General features: G+C 36.8%; 1 protein-coding gene across 1 annotated transcript in view; it reads right to left on the minus strand.

Annotated features, from left to right (window-relative positions):
- Positions 1-5,585: 5,585 nt before the first annotated feature.
- Positions 5,586-17,246, minus strand: part of LOC138714013 (uncharacterized) — a 42,954-nt gene continuing 31,293 nt past the window's right edge. Inside the window, exons 2-3 of the mRNA XM_069846583.1 lie at positions 12,337-12,425; positions 5,586-7,866 (exon numbers count right to left, since the gene is read on the minus strand). Of these exons, the coding sequence (XP_069702684.1) occupies positions 6,681-7,866; positions 12,337-12,425 (1,275 nt within the window). The 3' untranslated portion in view covers positions 5,586-6,680. The remainder of the gene's footprint in view (positions 7,867-12,336; positions 12,426-17,246) is intronic.

Raw genomic sequence — 17,246 nt, forward strand, 5'->3', positions numbered from 1 at the left:
CGAGGCGCAGGATAGACAGGAGTGGAGAAATGCAATATGTGAAAGAGAAGGGAAAGACAGTGGATTTTCCTACGATCTTCTAGACGGAGCCAGGACAACATTTCGAGGGATGGTGTTACGTGATCAGCCCGGCGAATATTGCAGACGAAACGGACGCACATATTATGAACACGTTGTAGTCTCTGCGCCGAAGTAACGCTTAGGTCAGTAAACAGAATATCACAGTAATCGAAGTGTGGCATCACGAGTGTTTGCACTAACGTTTCGTCGTTATTGTATATTGTCTATATTTTTAATGCATTTAAAATAAACCGGACATAAATTATATCAAAAAACAAAAAAGAACGGTTGTACAAATTAAAAATATATATTCACCTCACACAAATATTTGCTGAGAATCTTAATCTCCAGCAATACATTAATGTTCTTATGTAACCCATCGTTCCTAGAAAGAGTGTTTATGTTCATTAGACGACCAACATAAATCAAAGATTCGTGCCTGATTCTGAACTACAAGGTCAACATACATTCAGCAGTAAACAGAGCTTCTTATGTTTTGATGTTTCTGTATACCTCCATCTTCTGCCACTAGCACTGAAGCTTCCAGTGTATAATCCGAGTTGCAGTCAACTTAACTCCAAGTTGCTAAGTCTGGTGATGATGAAGGCTGAGTGAGGACTTTTTTTTACCAGACTATTATAAGCCTACGAAACTACTCAGCTTTGCTTTCATTGTGCATTTTGAAATGAAACTGAAGACCTAAGAATGAAATTAATGGCAGGATCCAGTGCTGCTCATCGGAGTGACTACTACCGCGGAGGAATCGGAGATTACGAATAAAGCTCTCCACCGGTGATCTCCGGTACTACCGTAGGTGGAACAGGGGACATGCGGAGGGCTGCGGTGGTTCGGAGCGAAGCGACAGTTAGCTCAAGGACGACCGACGCGTACGGACTGACGGTAGTTATGAGTGGAATAAAATGGCACGAAATCGGATATCTGTCGCATGGAAAATCTTTAATTTAGTTGAAGGTAATAATAAAGTCGTGCGCTGTAAACTTTGTGGGCAAATTTACTCTAAGTGTGGTGGAACTTCGAATTTGTTAGACCATTTGAAGCGATCGCACAATGGTGAACGTGATGAAAGCGCCGACAAAAACAATTAAGCAAAACATTTGATACGATCTCTTTTTAAATTGTTTTACTGCTATTGTTCCCAAAGGTCCACAGTATAGAAAAAAAGTCTTGAAATTTCTCTAAAACGTAACTTTCCAGGCAATAAAAACACATGAAATATTTAAAAGACAACTTGAGTTATATTTACTGTTTAGACAACTTGAGTTATATTTTACTCTTTAGATTAAAATATTGAGTTTCTGAATGAAACTAAAGAAACGTGTGGTGATTATTAACGTCTGTTTTGTCACATTTCTTATCTATTGGATGTATCAGTACATTTTTCCATTCCCTTGAAAATTTTTCTGTTCCCCAAATTTCTTCCAGTATATTTTTCAATTCCCGTTTAGTTAGTTTACCAGATTACTTCCATAATTCCGCTACAAACACATCTTCTCCTGCGGCTTTGTTGTTTTTAAGTTTGCATTAATGGTGTCTAATTCTATATCATCTGGATAAAATTATTATGAACATATTTTAAATTTTGACGTTGTCTTCAATAATTCTCTCGCAGATGGGGGCTTTCAGACTGTTAGCACTTACACATTTTGTGGTAAAGTATTAAATGAATTAAATTAAGTGCTCAAACATTTCTTTAGGCTTTCTAACTCTCAGAATTTCCTCGATGCTTGTGTGGCGGAAGTAACCTTTAGACTTTATTGTGGAAGTATTAGCAGAGAGAAAAATCTCTGTGCCTCTACCGGAAGTGAAAAAAATAACCCTCAAGCTAGTACCATGTCATTATACGGAGATAACACTGGTAATTTTTACGACATGCTGTGCATTCAAACCATATACAACTTTATTTGGTCTGCATTTATGACTCTAAAATATTCCGGGGGGGGGGCACTCATAAATGTTCTTCTGTTCAACGTCCCTAATGAACTATTCTGAGTAATAAAACAGTAAACTATTATATTCAAATTACAAACCACAATTTAAGTCGTCACACAGAGTTAGTGTGCACTCAGTGTTGGTTGCTTGACGGCTGTCAGCCCACGTTGAGCTCTGTGGATATAGAGGGAAAAATTTGATCGGTGTCTGGTAGAATTCCCGGATAGCTCAGTTGGTAGAGCGTTGGTACGTTTAACCAAAGGTCCCGGGTTCGATACCCGGCCCCGGAACAATTATTACAATCAACTTTACAGGGAGTTATACCTGAAAGCTTGATTTGCATAATACACGTCACTGTTCGTTAACAGAAAACCACAATTTAAGTCACACAGAGTTAGTGTGCACTCAATGTTGGTTGCTTGACGGCTGTCAGCCCACGTTGAGCTCTGTGGATATAGAGGGGAAAAAGTGAATCGGTGTCTGGTAGAGTTGGCGGATAGCTCAGTTGGTAGAGCGTTGGTACGTTTAACCAAAGGTCCCGGGTTCGATACCCGGCCCCGGAACAATTTTTCCCTCGAAATTATTCAAATCAACTTTACAGGTCTGAAAGCTTGATTTGCATAATATACGTCATTGTTCGTTAACAGAAAACCACAATTTAAGTCACACAGAGTTAGTGTGCACTCAATGTTGGTTGCTTGACGGCTGTCAGCCCACGTTGAGCTCTGTGGATATAGAGGGGAAAAAGTGAATCGGTGTCTGGTAGAGTTGGCGGATAGCTCAGTTGGTAGAGCGTTGGTACGTTTAACCAAAGGTCCCGGGTTCGATACCCGGCCCCGGAACAATTTTTCCCTCGAAATTATTCAAATCAACTTTACAGGTCTGAAAGCTTGATTTGCATAATATACGTCATTGTTCGTTAACAGAAAACCACATTTTAAGTCACACAGAGTTAGTGTGCACTCAATGTTGGTTGCTTGACGGCTGTCATCCCACGTTGAGCTCTGTGGATATAGAAGGAAAAATTGGATCGGTGTCTGGTAGAGTTGACGGGTATTTCAGTTGGTAGAGCGTTGGTACGTTTAACCAAAGGTTCCGGGTTCGATACTCGGCCCCGGAACAATTTTTCCCTCGAAATTATACAAATTACAAGTTTGTTAATTGGGTTTTTTATTCAACACTGCATAATTGACTATTGAAAGAAAACCACAGATAAACTACGTTACTGTATGAGGTCGGAATTTTGATCTTCAGTAGGGAATCCACGGTAGTTCACCACCAGCCAATGGAGTCATATAAGTAGTATATGCTCCGAATTTCAGAATTTGTTTGTTGAGACAGAATCTAGCAAACAGGATGGAAGTAATGTAACCTCAGATTTTAGCAATTTATTCTTTGGGTAGAGTATAACAAAAAATTATGAAATAATATTAGATCCAAATGAATACTTTTGTCAGAAAAAAAAATATTCCCATAAAAGTTAACACTGTTTTACTTGACAGGTACACTGGCGTTCAAAAATATCTGACCTCCAATTTTCTGATAGTGTAAGTGAACTTTCTAACCGCGGGAAAAATCAGAATGAAAGATATAGAGAGAGCATAAAATTTAAGTTCCAGATCACAGGGACCCTTGCCTTTTTACAATAAGAGAAAAAATGTAAAAATTTATAACAATAGCAGTGGCGGCTTCTCAAGGGGGTTGCAGGTTTGTACACCCCCCAGTAATGTTCCTAATCTCCCAGCTTTGTTACTATTAAAAAATATTTTTTTTTACTATTTCATTCATGACTATCTGCAGCTGTCGTCTTGTTTTGTATACGTCTGCAGGAGCCTTCGAGCCGCTTGGTTTGCAAAGATGTTGAAAACCTATGAAAGGTAGTTTATAGAGATGTTCGGCTAATGCGGGGACAGGGGATTAGAGGCGTGGTCTACTACTTTCCTCATTGAGAACGGTTTGTCACACTCCCTGACATGGACACCAACGTCAGTGCAGAAGAAACTAAATTCACTGGGAAAGTATCTGTTTCAACTAGACATTTGTCCGAAGTAGTAAGCATGGAAAATGTATTCATTCGGCTTGTGCAACGAACAGTCGCATATTTCGCACATTACTTTCTGAATCTGCATGCACACAAACGGCACAATACATAAAGGAGCTTGTATTTTGTTTTAAAGTTGTAAGAGTTGTCGTTCTGACAATAAGTGCTGCTATCTCTCGACAGCCTACGAAAGCGTTGCACTTGGTACTTGGTAGCATTGTGATGACGATTCTGTGCTCAAATATTTGTCATGAGGGTAAATCGCAATATAGAGATCTCCGCCCACGACCCCTTCCACTTTTGGACTTTCTGTATAAATAGGTATGCTTGTATTTAGTAATTTTATTTATTAATTGCATATAAATTAGCTTTATATGTATACCTCCTCAGGTATACACGGTTTTAAACTTTAAAGTAAAGTATGTTTAACTCCTCTTCGATAGGTCTATCCATTGTGCACCACCATATTTTCAAACCACCAGCCGCCACTGAACAATAGTGAACAATTAAGACAAGAACTCCTTCAGAGACAGAAATTAGCAACGTGAACGAAATAAAATATGAGCATTAGACAAAGTAAATAAAGTAAAATAAAAATAAAATGTTAGAAACATGGACATTACGACGAAGTGAATGGAAAGGACTAGAAGTATTTGAAATTTGGCTATGGAGAAGAATGGAACGTGTGAAGTGGACAGACAGAATAAGGAACGAAGCTGTGTTAGAAAGAGTTGGTGAAGGAAGAATAATTCTGAAATTGATCAGGAAGGGAAAAAGAAATTGGCTGGATCACTGGCTGACAAGAAACTGCTTACTGAAGAATGCACTGGAAGGAATGGTGAACGGGAGAAGAAGAAGATATCAGATGATAGACGACATTAAGATAAATGTATCACATGCGGAAACTAAGAGGAAAGCAGAAAAGAGGGGATATCGGAGACTGCTGAATTTGCAGTGAAGGACCATCCTTTGGGCCTTGAAAGTATGATTGAATGAATGCATGTATCGACTCACGGAACTTTCTATATAGCTTTTACCAGAAAAATGTTAAATAAAATTGGAAATAAAGTATCTGCTACATAACTCCTGTATTAACATTGAAAGTATCATTGAAATCAGTCCTAATTTAAATTCGCTTTTAGTACTATACTTAACTTTGGATAAGTATTGGTCCGCTGGAGTCTACTTTCCCTAATGGCGCCATTTCTTTTTTTATGTGTAGTGAAACCTGATGTTCACACAGTGAAAATGGGCATCAATTTAGCGGAGTGAACATAGAAGAAACAATAAAGTAGCTACAGCTGGGAAGGTAGGACTTGAGCCAAGTACAGGTATGCGCAGTAAACCAAGATGACATCGTCTCCCCTATAGCGGTCGGCAGAAGTTAGTGTCTTCTGTTCTCCGCGTCTTTGGTTCAGGTTCAGTCTTCCCTGTTGTAGTTTACTTGTTCAGTGTCCGACATTTGGAACCAACTGTATTTTGAAAGTGAATGTGGTGAGGTCAGTGTTGATTGCATTATAATAACAAAATAAAGTTTATAAAATGTAAAATATATATTTCATTGTACAAACTCAACAACGATATACAAAAGTAACAAACTCACTTTCACACAGCGCAATTCTGCAGTCCATTCTTTCTGATATAAATATCAGCATATTAATACATCTTTGAGAGATATTTAGTTTATAGTCTCCAGCAGTTGGCACTATTTAATCGCCATATCACTTTACGTTCGCTTTTCTTCTGTTCAGTCTGAGAGATGTCAGGAAGTTCTGGTGACGTAGAAGGAAGCTGTTGCGCAACAATTATTGTTTGTTCATGTCAGGAATTGTTTTTCTTTAAACTTAAAATCATTTCTCACAATTTAACACGAATTTTCACAACATAGCATTAGTTTCCAATTATAGTTAATTAAAAGATAAATTATTTACAAAAGTAATTTTGTACATTTAATGATTGAAGTGTCATATGAAAAACATGTTTTAGAAGATGATTGTTTTATGAAACATCTTGAAAAAACATTGGTAATAATATTTTATGGAAAGTTTAAATACATATTTTATTTTCTTCAAAACAAAAATTAGATTCTGAAGATTAGCTATTCATTCTATGCGCAACCATATTGTGTAGGTTATTCTCGTCTTCTGAACATGACATACATTGTATGTGACTTTTGACATCCTGGTAGAACTTTCATACTTTCATAGTAGCAAGATACAGTATACTGTTTAGAAATTATTACGTCGCTGCTAGTTTTGAACATTTGAGCCGATTTCACATCTTGTTAATCCCCTGTTCAACCACAGACTTTCAATGCAACACTGAAATTTTGGGACATTTGAAAGGCAACGAACAAAAAGTTCAAATTAACATATTCAGCACAAAAACAAGGAATGTAACGTATTACTCTGTGTTAGTTTTGTTGGTAACGAGCAAGATCCACATCTCTTGTACATCTGAATGTGTTTTGTACACTTGCGTGCAAGATGACAAGGAGATGGCCTGCCAACTTGTCCTGAGGCAAATAGACGAATACTATTCTTTAAATTGCCAGCTCACTTCATCGAGCTTTGAATTAAAAGGAGTCAGTCCTTAGAGGATATAAACTCTAAGATCCCCAGCGATAAATTCACTGTTTAGGAAACTGCCAACCTTGACGTTGTCTCAGACTGTCCTGAGTTTTAGCCCCCCAGTTGGGCCCCTGCTGGTTAACCGCTACACCTACAGGGAGTTGTGAGGACGCTTGAGGAACTTGAACGTCCTTGCGGTCCCAGCCGTGATGGTGATGCTCCTCTTCCGGCGGAGGATGGTGTTCTTGTATCAGCACCCACTCGTGAATCCATACCGGCTTCCAAATCTTCTTCCATGCTGGTACCCAGACTTTCTTCCAATCTGGAACCCATATTTTCTTCCAAGCTTCTTTCCATACAAGTTTCTTGTCTTGTACCCAGATCTGTTTCTTCTCCGTCCTCCAGACCTGCTTCCAGGCTTCCTTCCAGACTAGCTTCTTGTCAGGAACCCAGATTTGCTTCTTTTCGGTTCTCCACACCTGCTTCCAAGCTTCTTTCCACACTAGCTTCTTGTCTTGCACCCATATCTGCTTCTTCTCTGTTCTCCAGATCTGTTTCCACTCTTCTTTCCACACCAACTTCTTGTCTTGCACCCAGATCTGTTTCTTCTCCGTCTTCCAAATCTTTTTCCAAATTGGTTTCCAGATCACCTTCTTCCTCCACAGGCCATGTGAAGTATACTCCCAGCCATCGTGGTCCTTTCCATGGTGCTTCTCCCCCGGCACCCATTGCTTCACTAGTTCCGGCACCCAGATTTTCTTCCAAGCGGGTACTTGAACTTCCTTCCACGCTGGAACCTGTATCGGCTTCCAAACTGGCTTCCAGACCTTCTTCCAGTCTGGAACCTGTATTTCCTTCCAAGCCGGCACCTTTATGGGAACCCACTCTGGTTTCCAGATTTTCTTCCAGTCTGGGACTTGAATCTCCTTCCACGCGGGGACCTGTATTGGTTTCCAGACGGGTTTCCAAATCTTCCTCCAGTCCGGCACTTGGATCTCCTTCCAAGCTGGCACCTGAATCGGGTGCCACTCCGGTTTGTAGATCTTCTTCCACGCAGGCTTCCAGATCTGCTTGGATGCAGGTTTCCAGATCTTTTGCCAGTCTGGTTTCCAGATCAGCTTCTTCTTCCAGTAGCCCTTTGGCTCGTGGTGGTGGTGTTCTTCCTCATGGTGCTCGTGATGGTCGTGATGCTCTTGGTGCTCGTGGTGTGGCTCTTCCTCCCATCCTAGTCGCGGTTGCGCAGTCCTGAAAATACGGGCAACACCGATTTAACCATTCCACTTACATAAGCTACTGGGGGAGGAAAATTACTTGATACTGTTATTTGATAATTAATTTTTTACATATACAATAATAAAACTAGGCTTTTTAACAGTACATAGTCGTGTTAAATTACACTTTTTTTGGAGAAGTGTGTAAAAAATAAAGAACTTTCAACTGTACAAAGAGTTGAAAACTATGAAAGGCCTATATTTAACAACGGCTGAATTAAATCACTCAATTATGAATAACATTCATGCAAGTTATAAACGTCTTTAGTTATAATTCTGACATAAAACAATTGTTAATTAAAATAATTACGCATATTAGAATGGACAAGTTTTAGGTAATATTGAATTCACATTGGTATTTAATATTATTCAGGCAAATATTTAAATATGCTCTTTGATAAAAGGAAGGCAAGATATTTTTCAAATAATATCACAAATTGTTGCGACTGTTCTTATAGTTAGTAGCTTTCCCCACTATATTATTATTGTTATTATTATTATTATTATTATTATTATTATTATTATAAAGCATTCGTTCAATCGTAATTTAGAATCTAAGAAGAAAGTTGTTGGTGAAGGAAAGCGTGGGATTCAAACACGTAACCGTATGAAGTCAGTCTAGAATCAACTGTCTGAACTATCACACCGTGCAGCAATTTTATCATCATATCTTCTAATAGATGTGGAAATCTGTTCTGTAAACTTTTATCTCGTCCCTGTAATACTAATATTCATATTAAACATTATTTGTATTTCAGCTTAAACTTTATTTACAAGTTTTATAGTGGTGCAATTATATTTGTTTAACTTTTAACGCACAGAGATATCGGAAATAAATACTGTAGTAATGAAATGAATATAAGTCTTATGTCCCAACTGTTGAAGTCAAATCATTTAGCCACCAGGATCGGCCGTTTTTCATTTATAAAATTGTGTATAATAAAATGCATATCAGTAAACTCGAGGCTTACATTAGAAAATGAAATTATAGTTAGAGTTCTGTAAAGTTTCACTAATTGTAAACAAAACACTTAGTACATTTAACAATTTAATTAGGGATACACAAAAGATGAAATGTATTGAAAGAAGAGACTTTAAACTTCAAAATCTATACTAATAATAAATCTGTAGCCGAACTTTTTCTGGTAATTTTCAATTTTCCAAAAATAATCGGTCCTAACATATATAATTAACCACCCTGAAACGAAAATCGCTTTTTTGAAATTTTTGTTTGTATGTCTGTCTGTCTGTCTGTCTGTATGTTTGTTACCTTTTCACGCGATAATGGCTGAACCGATTTATATGAAAATTGGAATTTAAATTAAGTTCGTTGTAACTTAGATTTTAGGCTATATTGCATTCAAAATACTTTATTTGAAAGAGGGGTTATAAGGGAGCCTAAATTAAATAAATCGAAATATCTCGCTTATTATTGATTTTTGTAAAAAATGTTACATAACAAAAGTTTCTTTACAAATGATTTCCGATATGTTTTACTCTTTGCAAAATTTTGATGGGACTGATATTTAATGAGATAAATGAGTTTTAAAATTAAAATAACGCCATCTAAGGCGGTGCAATGAAATAAGAAAAAATGACTTCGTCTATAAGGGGCCTTGGACAACAACAATCGAAAGATATTAAACATAGCCTACAGAGAATGTTTCTGTGTTTGTATGAAGTTATATATCGGAAGCTAAATTAACCGATTTGTATAATTAATTATTATTTCACCATTGGAAAGTGTAGTTTCTCTAGATGGACATAATGCTATAATGTTATTACAGTAACTTCTGAGTGAATCGAGGACAGGTAAGATTAAAATAACTTCTTATGCACAGAAAACTTAATTGGCTATTTTGTACATTCATTAAACTATGGTTGCATGTAATAACAAATAAGGAACATGTTAAAGGAATTGTCATTGCACCAAATGAGTGTCTCTGGACCAAAATGATCGCATTTTAATTATTTAGATACAATTTAAATTAAGTAACATATTAAACGATTTATCCTTCTATGAAACACGAATGTTCCCTGGATCAAATGTCCTATTTTAATTATGTAATTACTTTATATTTATTTCTAACGGGTGCAGCGGAGCGCACGGGTACGGCTAGTAATAGAATAAGAAACATTTTTATGAAGCCATGTAGTAATAAATTCATAAGTAATATAGGTATATGAAACAAACATATTTAAAGTCAATGTTATCCCATTACAAGCCCCAAAAGGCATAAGGTGGCGGATTGTTATGGATCCCACCTTGCAAGACAATAGGCATTGAGTAGCAGTAGGGATGGCACTCCTACATGCTGGCCACTTTTGCCCCCAAGAAAATACCCTGGTACTTATTTCTGCTTCAGACTGAGTAGACCCCGGGGACATAATGCGGTTGAAAGGATTAGGTCAATGCGGAAAATTGTTACTCCTTCGGAAATCGAACCCAATACCTTCTGGTTTGCCCATTATACAGGCTTTAGTTTTGATTTAAAAAATAACTGTCCTGTTTTTAGTCATGACATGCTGTGGCTTTAGTTATTTCTTTTGATATTTTTGATAAAGCACGATTTTGTTTGAATTTGATTGATTTATTAAGTCGAAAATTTCAAAATACTGTCTATAATACTACATGATAAAACTGCACCCGAAGTATAATATGTAGTTTTTCTGAAGAATTCTTTCAGTGTGCAATACACAATTTCTTACGAAAACGTCCACTTAAAAGCGAAAAAAAAAAAAAAAAAGACATTAAAAATTTATAGTAGATAGGTTGATGGGTTCAAAGTTGACTGTATAGTCTACAATTTATAAGATTTTTACCAAAATGGATTATTATTCAACATACTATTAATTAAATAATTAAATTTTATTTGAAGTTCAAGTTCAGCCTATAATGTCTCCTCGGTGCACGGGCCTCTTCCTAGGAAGGCGGCTGATTTTAATTTTACTATGGATATTTAATTTCTTATAAAAATGTTTGATTAATAATTGAAATTTGATATGATCTACCAATATTCTAATATAGTCAGAATAACAATTACTAATTTTAAAATGTGATAGAAGGTATCAGCGTATTCCGAATCTCACCGGACCGGTGGACAACAATGACGTCACGCTGCAGCGAAATAGGAACAAAACTCCTGGAAGGATCGATGGCTGTCATGGTGACTGTATAAGTTGTCTGTGCTACGCTAGCAAAATTTTGCGAAATTTCCGTACTGCCATCTCATTCAAAGAAAAGAGAGCATAAACAATTTATTTCTTGAACCGGTAGTAATAACTGGTCCGTTGAAATGTTCGCTCATAAGCCATTAACATATTGTTTTTACGTTGTGCTCATTACAACAATACAGCAGAACTAAAGCAGAACACACCGCCATGACACAACAGTGCACGATGTCATTTGTCTGCTAATTCCCGCCCTATACAAGAACCAATCAGATTCACTGATGGCGGCTGATGGAGACTGCCACCACCTCTGCAAGCTGATGGCACCGGTGCGACACCGGTGGAGCATCAGTGACGCCATCGGTGAAATTCGGAACACCGTGATGCCATCAGATTGCTCAGCGCTGAGATTCGGAATACGCTCTATGTAATTAAAGGTTTTTTTTTTTAAATGAAAACGTATCCGGATATGCTTTCATATCGAAACGGAAAGTCAAAACTCTTCATTGACTTTCTTACCGTCCATGGATGCTTTTGTGTTGCAATATTCCCGTTACAGTAGTAACAAGTGAAGTTGATTTGGTTTCGTTGTATTATGCGACAAAATAATTTCTGTCTTACCTGTTTATAAATTCCTAATGATTAGAAATGTAACTTATCTGTTTACGAAAAATGTTGATTTAGCAGACATGCATATGGCACATGGAGAAAAGTATGGGAATATTAATTTTGAACAGCTTTTATACTTTCTTCAATACATTTTTATAATATTTGAATAATTCACTGTATAATAATTAAAATAAAATAAACGAGTTATTTTTGATGTTGAAATTCTTTGAAAACATCATTTATTTCCAATCGTTATATCTAGTTTTCGGACTATACTTTATTACGAAAAAATATTTCATGACGTGCACTCTTCAGATCTGGGAATTAGGAATATTTATTGTCAAACACCCTATAAACACATAAAAATCTACAATAAATCATTATAATAAATTTTAGTGGTATTTTGATGCGATTTTGGACAGTGAGAATTGAAGTGGTTAGGATGTGTTTTCAATTTTTTCATTGATTTAATATACCCGTATTATATTAAGCCTATTAATTGTAATAGGGATTAAAATGGCTGAGATATGTGCAGCAAAGATTGTAGTGATTAAAATACATGCTCTGGAGCGATGGTCTAACCTCTTCAGTTAAGTTTTGTTGGTAATTATTTTTGGCTGTTGTGTTCCTCGCCGAATGCTACTTACACTGGAATCGTACTTACTGTATCTGCTGTTGTTGTTGTTGCTTGTCTTGATCTCCGATCGCCTTGCCGGCTACCAGGGCAACTTGCAGTACAACCCAAAGAGTGACCTGCAAAGAGAACATGCGCTGTTACACTTTCTGGAGATGAAAGATGAAATAACAAAAGTGAGAAAGAGAAAGAGAGTCGGAAAGGAAGGGAAAGATGGAGAGATAACGAGAGAAAGGAAGAGAAAAGAGGAAAAAGAGAGACGGAGAGGAAGATACAAAGAAAGAAAAAGATGAAGAAATAACGAGAGAAAGAAAAACAAGGAAGAAAGAAGAGAGACGGAAAGAAAGGGCAAAGGAAGAGACAGATGGAGAAATAAAAAGAGAGGAAGAGAAGGAGGAAAGAAGAGAGACGAAGAGGAAGTACTGTCTTCCTCCGACGAGTTTAGCGCTGGGACCTGGTTAATTAAAAACCCACTTTACTCAATAAATTAGTTCTTTGAAATTGACATACATTTTTAAACAATGCAGTTTTAAAAGTTTTAAATGTTATGGTTGTTATTTCTTTATTTTTTTTTTAATAATGAGATTTTAAATGAAACCTAGTGGTAAAACAATTTACATTTAAATTTCAATGTATTAATGAACAGAGCAAATTGCACTACCTTATGTTGCATTTTTTAAGTTTATTGTTAGCCTCTGTTTGTAGTATTCTTAATTAGTTATTAAACATATGGCAATTAATACTTGATACTGTCTTTTATCTAGTAAATATAGTACTTTTAACTTTATATTAAGTAATTTGATAAATATCTACATTGTTTTTATAATTAAATTTTTATTTTGTATATCTATGAAATGTATTGCAGTAAGATGTAACAATTGACAATGTCTATAGTGAAGTTTTTCATTCAATGACAATAAAGATTATTATTATTATTATTATTATTATTATTATTATTATTATTATTATTATTATTATTATTATTCTTGCCATCGGTGCGGGGGCGTTGCAGGTAGATTCTTTTGTTGCTACATCTTCCTGATGTTAGCTATGTTAATATTATACGAATTATTCACATTAAATATTTCACCGTAACAAGTCATTTTTAAGGAAACATGCTGTGGAAAAGTTTTTTGTCTTATTCTATTGACATTTTAGAATATGTGTGATTGGTATCGTGAAAAACAGATTCCTATAATGTTATGCGAAAATCATTTGTTGGTGATATCTTAAAATGCAAATCAAGTAGTTTTACTTCTCAAGTGAGTTCAGCAGTACAGTATATTTAAATTGATTACTTTACAAATTTAATTCAATTCTACTAATCATTAAATTTTATAGTATGATTCTTCTTTTCATTTATATTATTGTAGTTGTATTATGATTTTTCTTTTTATTTATTTTATTGTATTTTGTATTTCTGGTGGCGTGATGGTCTTAACTTCACCAGAATAAATAAATAAATAAATAAATAAGTAATAAATAAATAAAAATTTCTACAATACTCTCCTTCTCTGAACACATAAGTACGAATGGTTGTATCTCTACATAGCCAAAAATACGTTAGAAAACTAATAGATACTGCTCTCGTAAATTGGGCGAATGTTTTCAGTATGATTGTACTTCCTTCCAGACTGGCGCTGTCACTGTTCCCTCCCACTCCAGTACCGCGCTAGACTAGTCGGAACCGCATTCCTCTCAGCACTAAACTCCTCAGAGGATGACAGAGCAGAGGAAAAGGAAGATAGGGAAATAACAAGAGAGAGGAAAAGGGAGGGTTAGAAGAGAAGTGGAGAGGAAGGGGCAAAAGAAGAGAAAGATGAAGAAATAGCAATAGAGGGGAAAAGAAAGAGGGAAGGAGAGAGACTGAAAGAAAGGGGTAAAGGGGGGAAGGAGAAATAACGAGTGAGGACGAGAGAGGCATAGAAGAGAGGCGGAGAGGAAGGGTCAGAGGAAGAGAGAGGTGGAGAAATAACGAGAGACTGGAAGAGAAAGAGGGAAGGAGAGAGACTGAAAGAAAGGGGTAAAAGAATAGAAAAATGGAGAAATAACGAGTGAGGAAGAGAGAGGCATAGAAGAGAGGAAGGGATAAAGGAAGGAAATATGGAGAAATCACGAAGGGAGAAGGTTTAGAAGAATATAAAAATTGAAAACAAAGAATAATAATAGAATAAGACACAGAGGAAGAGGGATAAGTAGGAAGTGAAAAAATGGTAATGTAATAGTGGGAGATGAGAAATAAATGAATGAATAAATAAATAAATAAATAAATAAATAAATAAATAAATAAATAAATAAATAAATAAATAAATAAACAAATAAATAAATACTGTATATGAGAGAAGAAATAAAGTTAAATGAAGAGGGATAGAGAAGGGGTGAATAAGAAAAGACACAGAAAATGGGAAAAGATGAGAAAGGAAGAATAGAAATGTAAAAAAACAGATAACTAACTAGATATCTTTTAACGATTGAGATGACGAGAAAATGAGGCACGGGGAATGAGAAGAGACAGTGAAAGAAAAAGACAAAGTCCGACATGTAGCCTGTGTGGCATTTGTGAATTCGAAGCTGACATGTGTGTCACCCTATCTCAACCCTAACAACCAGGTCGCATGCATAATCAGAAGAGTACCTGATAAGCTAAAGGGGGCGGAACAATTAATCATTTAAATCCTTTATGAGCATCGGAGACCGTACTACCACCCCTTCCCCTCAAGACTTCACACCAGCCTATTAATAACTGATGCAGAGGAATAAATGTGAGCGAGAGGTGGAGAGTGATAGTGGAATGCAAGAGGGAAAGGGCAGCACTCCGAGAATAGTAGGCTATATTATGCAACGAGCCAATAATGGTAGTAATTAAGACGCGAGTATGTTTATGAAACGAGCGCAAGCGAGTTTCATAATTTTCATACGAGCGTCTTAATTACCATTATAGGCAAGTTTCATACGACTTTTTATGCTCGACCATATTTCTAACTTGAAATTATTCAATATGTATTCATATTATTCTTATCTGACTGGGGAGCGAAACTGACCTTGTGCAATATCTCGTAAATTGTGAGATGTGCGCAGACTCGAAAGTATTGATTTTTTCCGAGAAACAAATGTCATTGACCTTGATATAATCTAGAGAGTAGTCGACCTGGTTGGCGAGTTGGTATAGCGCTGGCCTTCTATGCCCAAGGTTGCGGGTTCGATCCCGGGCCAGATCGATGGCATTTAAGTGTGCTTAAATGCGACAGGCTCATGTCAGTAGATTTACTGGCATGTAAAAGAACTCCTGCGGGACAAAATTCCGGCACATCCGGCGACGCTGATATAACCTCTGCAGTTGCGAGCGTCGTTAAATAAAATATAACATCTAGAGAGTAAAATAAACATTAATCTTGATATAACCTTGACATTGATTTAGACATTGAAAAACGAGATGACAAATTGAATTTATTTGAATATTATTTACAATTAACGCTAATTATTATAGTAACAGAACATAACCTTCTGCGACAGTATTGGATTTCCAGCCTCCGTGACGTTTCGCTAGTTATCTTTCGATTGCATATCCGATAATAATCGATACTTGCGCTTTCATATTGCTACAATGGTGTTTTCTGATCGGTGGAACACCTGAACTTTAATGAATAGGTGTAGTCTACTTTAATGAGGTCCATTAAAGGGCTGCTACCAGGTGTATAATTACTACATTTCGGCATGGTCGAGCATAAAAATCATTTGCAACGGTTTCTTTGTCCAACACAAATTTCATCAGGCCCAGGCCGGGAATCGAATCTGCGTCGCATAAATGAAAGACTAGCGCCAAGTCATAGACGCAGATGCAATGGAGGGTTACTTGGTGTTGACATTATAATCGGAAGAACTGCAGTTGTGAGTGAAGAGCGGCGTATCGAATCACGTCTTGTCCTGACCCAGCGGGCGGCACCCGTCCACCCCGAGGGCAAAGTGCACCACTCGGCTATGAGAAAGTGACCCGCATCGTGACTCAGACTCTGCTTTATGTCTGCTTTGATCTCGGAAACTGAAAGTGCTTCAAGTGATTAACAGTCGCTTCAACTGGCCGGGAAGCAAAAAGTGACATACTATGGACATCCGCACGTCCTGTAACACTTCCTGTTATTATCTATAGCAGACGTCTCCAAAAGCGTACTCGCGAGTAAGCCCCTGAACGGAACCGAAGCCAGTACGTAATGAGCCCGCTCCGCCTCACCCATCCCCACCTGTACTGTACTCAATGTTTACAGGCAAACGAAGAGCAGTGGCGGATTGCCATTATCATTGTGTTGGTCGGAGTGTTCGACCGTTTCACAATGTTTTCTAATCATGGACGTAGTACATTCAAGGATGAATGGGAAGATGAATTTTTTGTGTTAGTGGGGGAGACTGAATTATTCCATTTTCCAAGTTTGCATTCGCTCACGAATATTCCCCAGTCAAAAGTAGACGCATATTGCCAAATCATGGAAAGTCTCAAAACAGATTTCAAAGAAAGGCAATTTGGAGACTTCAGAAACATTGAAAAAGATTTTTCCTCGTTCGCGAATCCGTTTACAGTTAATATTGCAGACGTGAGACCTGAAATAAATTTGGAGTTGTAACAATTCAAAGTGATATATTGTTCAAAGCCAAGTGTAAAGATTTTGTTGGTGTTGATATATTTAGAAATATTGATGCATGTAAATAGCCGTGTTTAAGGTCCTTTGCTTTGAAAATCTCAGCTATGTTTGGTTCCACATATACTTGTGAACAGTTTTTTTTTTTTTTTAGAAAGTAACCAATATAAAATCGTGTAAAAGATCTCATATGACAGGTGAAAGTCGTCTTGCGTAGTTAATATTGGCTGCTATGAAACCAATCCTAATCTTGAGAGCTTGGTGACGTAAATGTTGTTTATTTACAAAGGATGCTTCATAGTATGTCAA

This window comes from Periplaneta americana, chromosome 1, assembly GCF_040183065.1.
Source record: "Periplaneta americana isolate PAMFEO1 chromosome 1, P.americana_PAMFEO1_priV1, whole genome shotgun sequence".
Lineage (NCBI taxonomy): Eukaryota > Metazoa > Arthropoda > Insecta > Blattodea > Blattidae > Periplaneta > Periplaneta americana.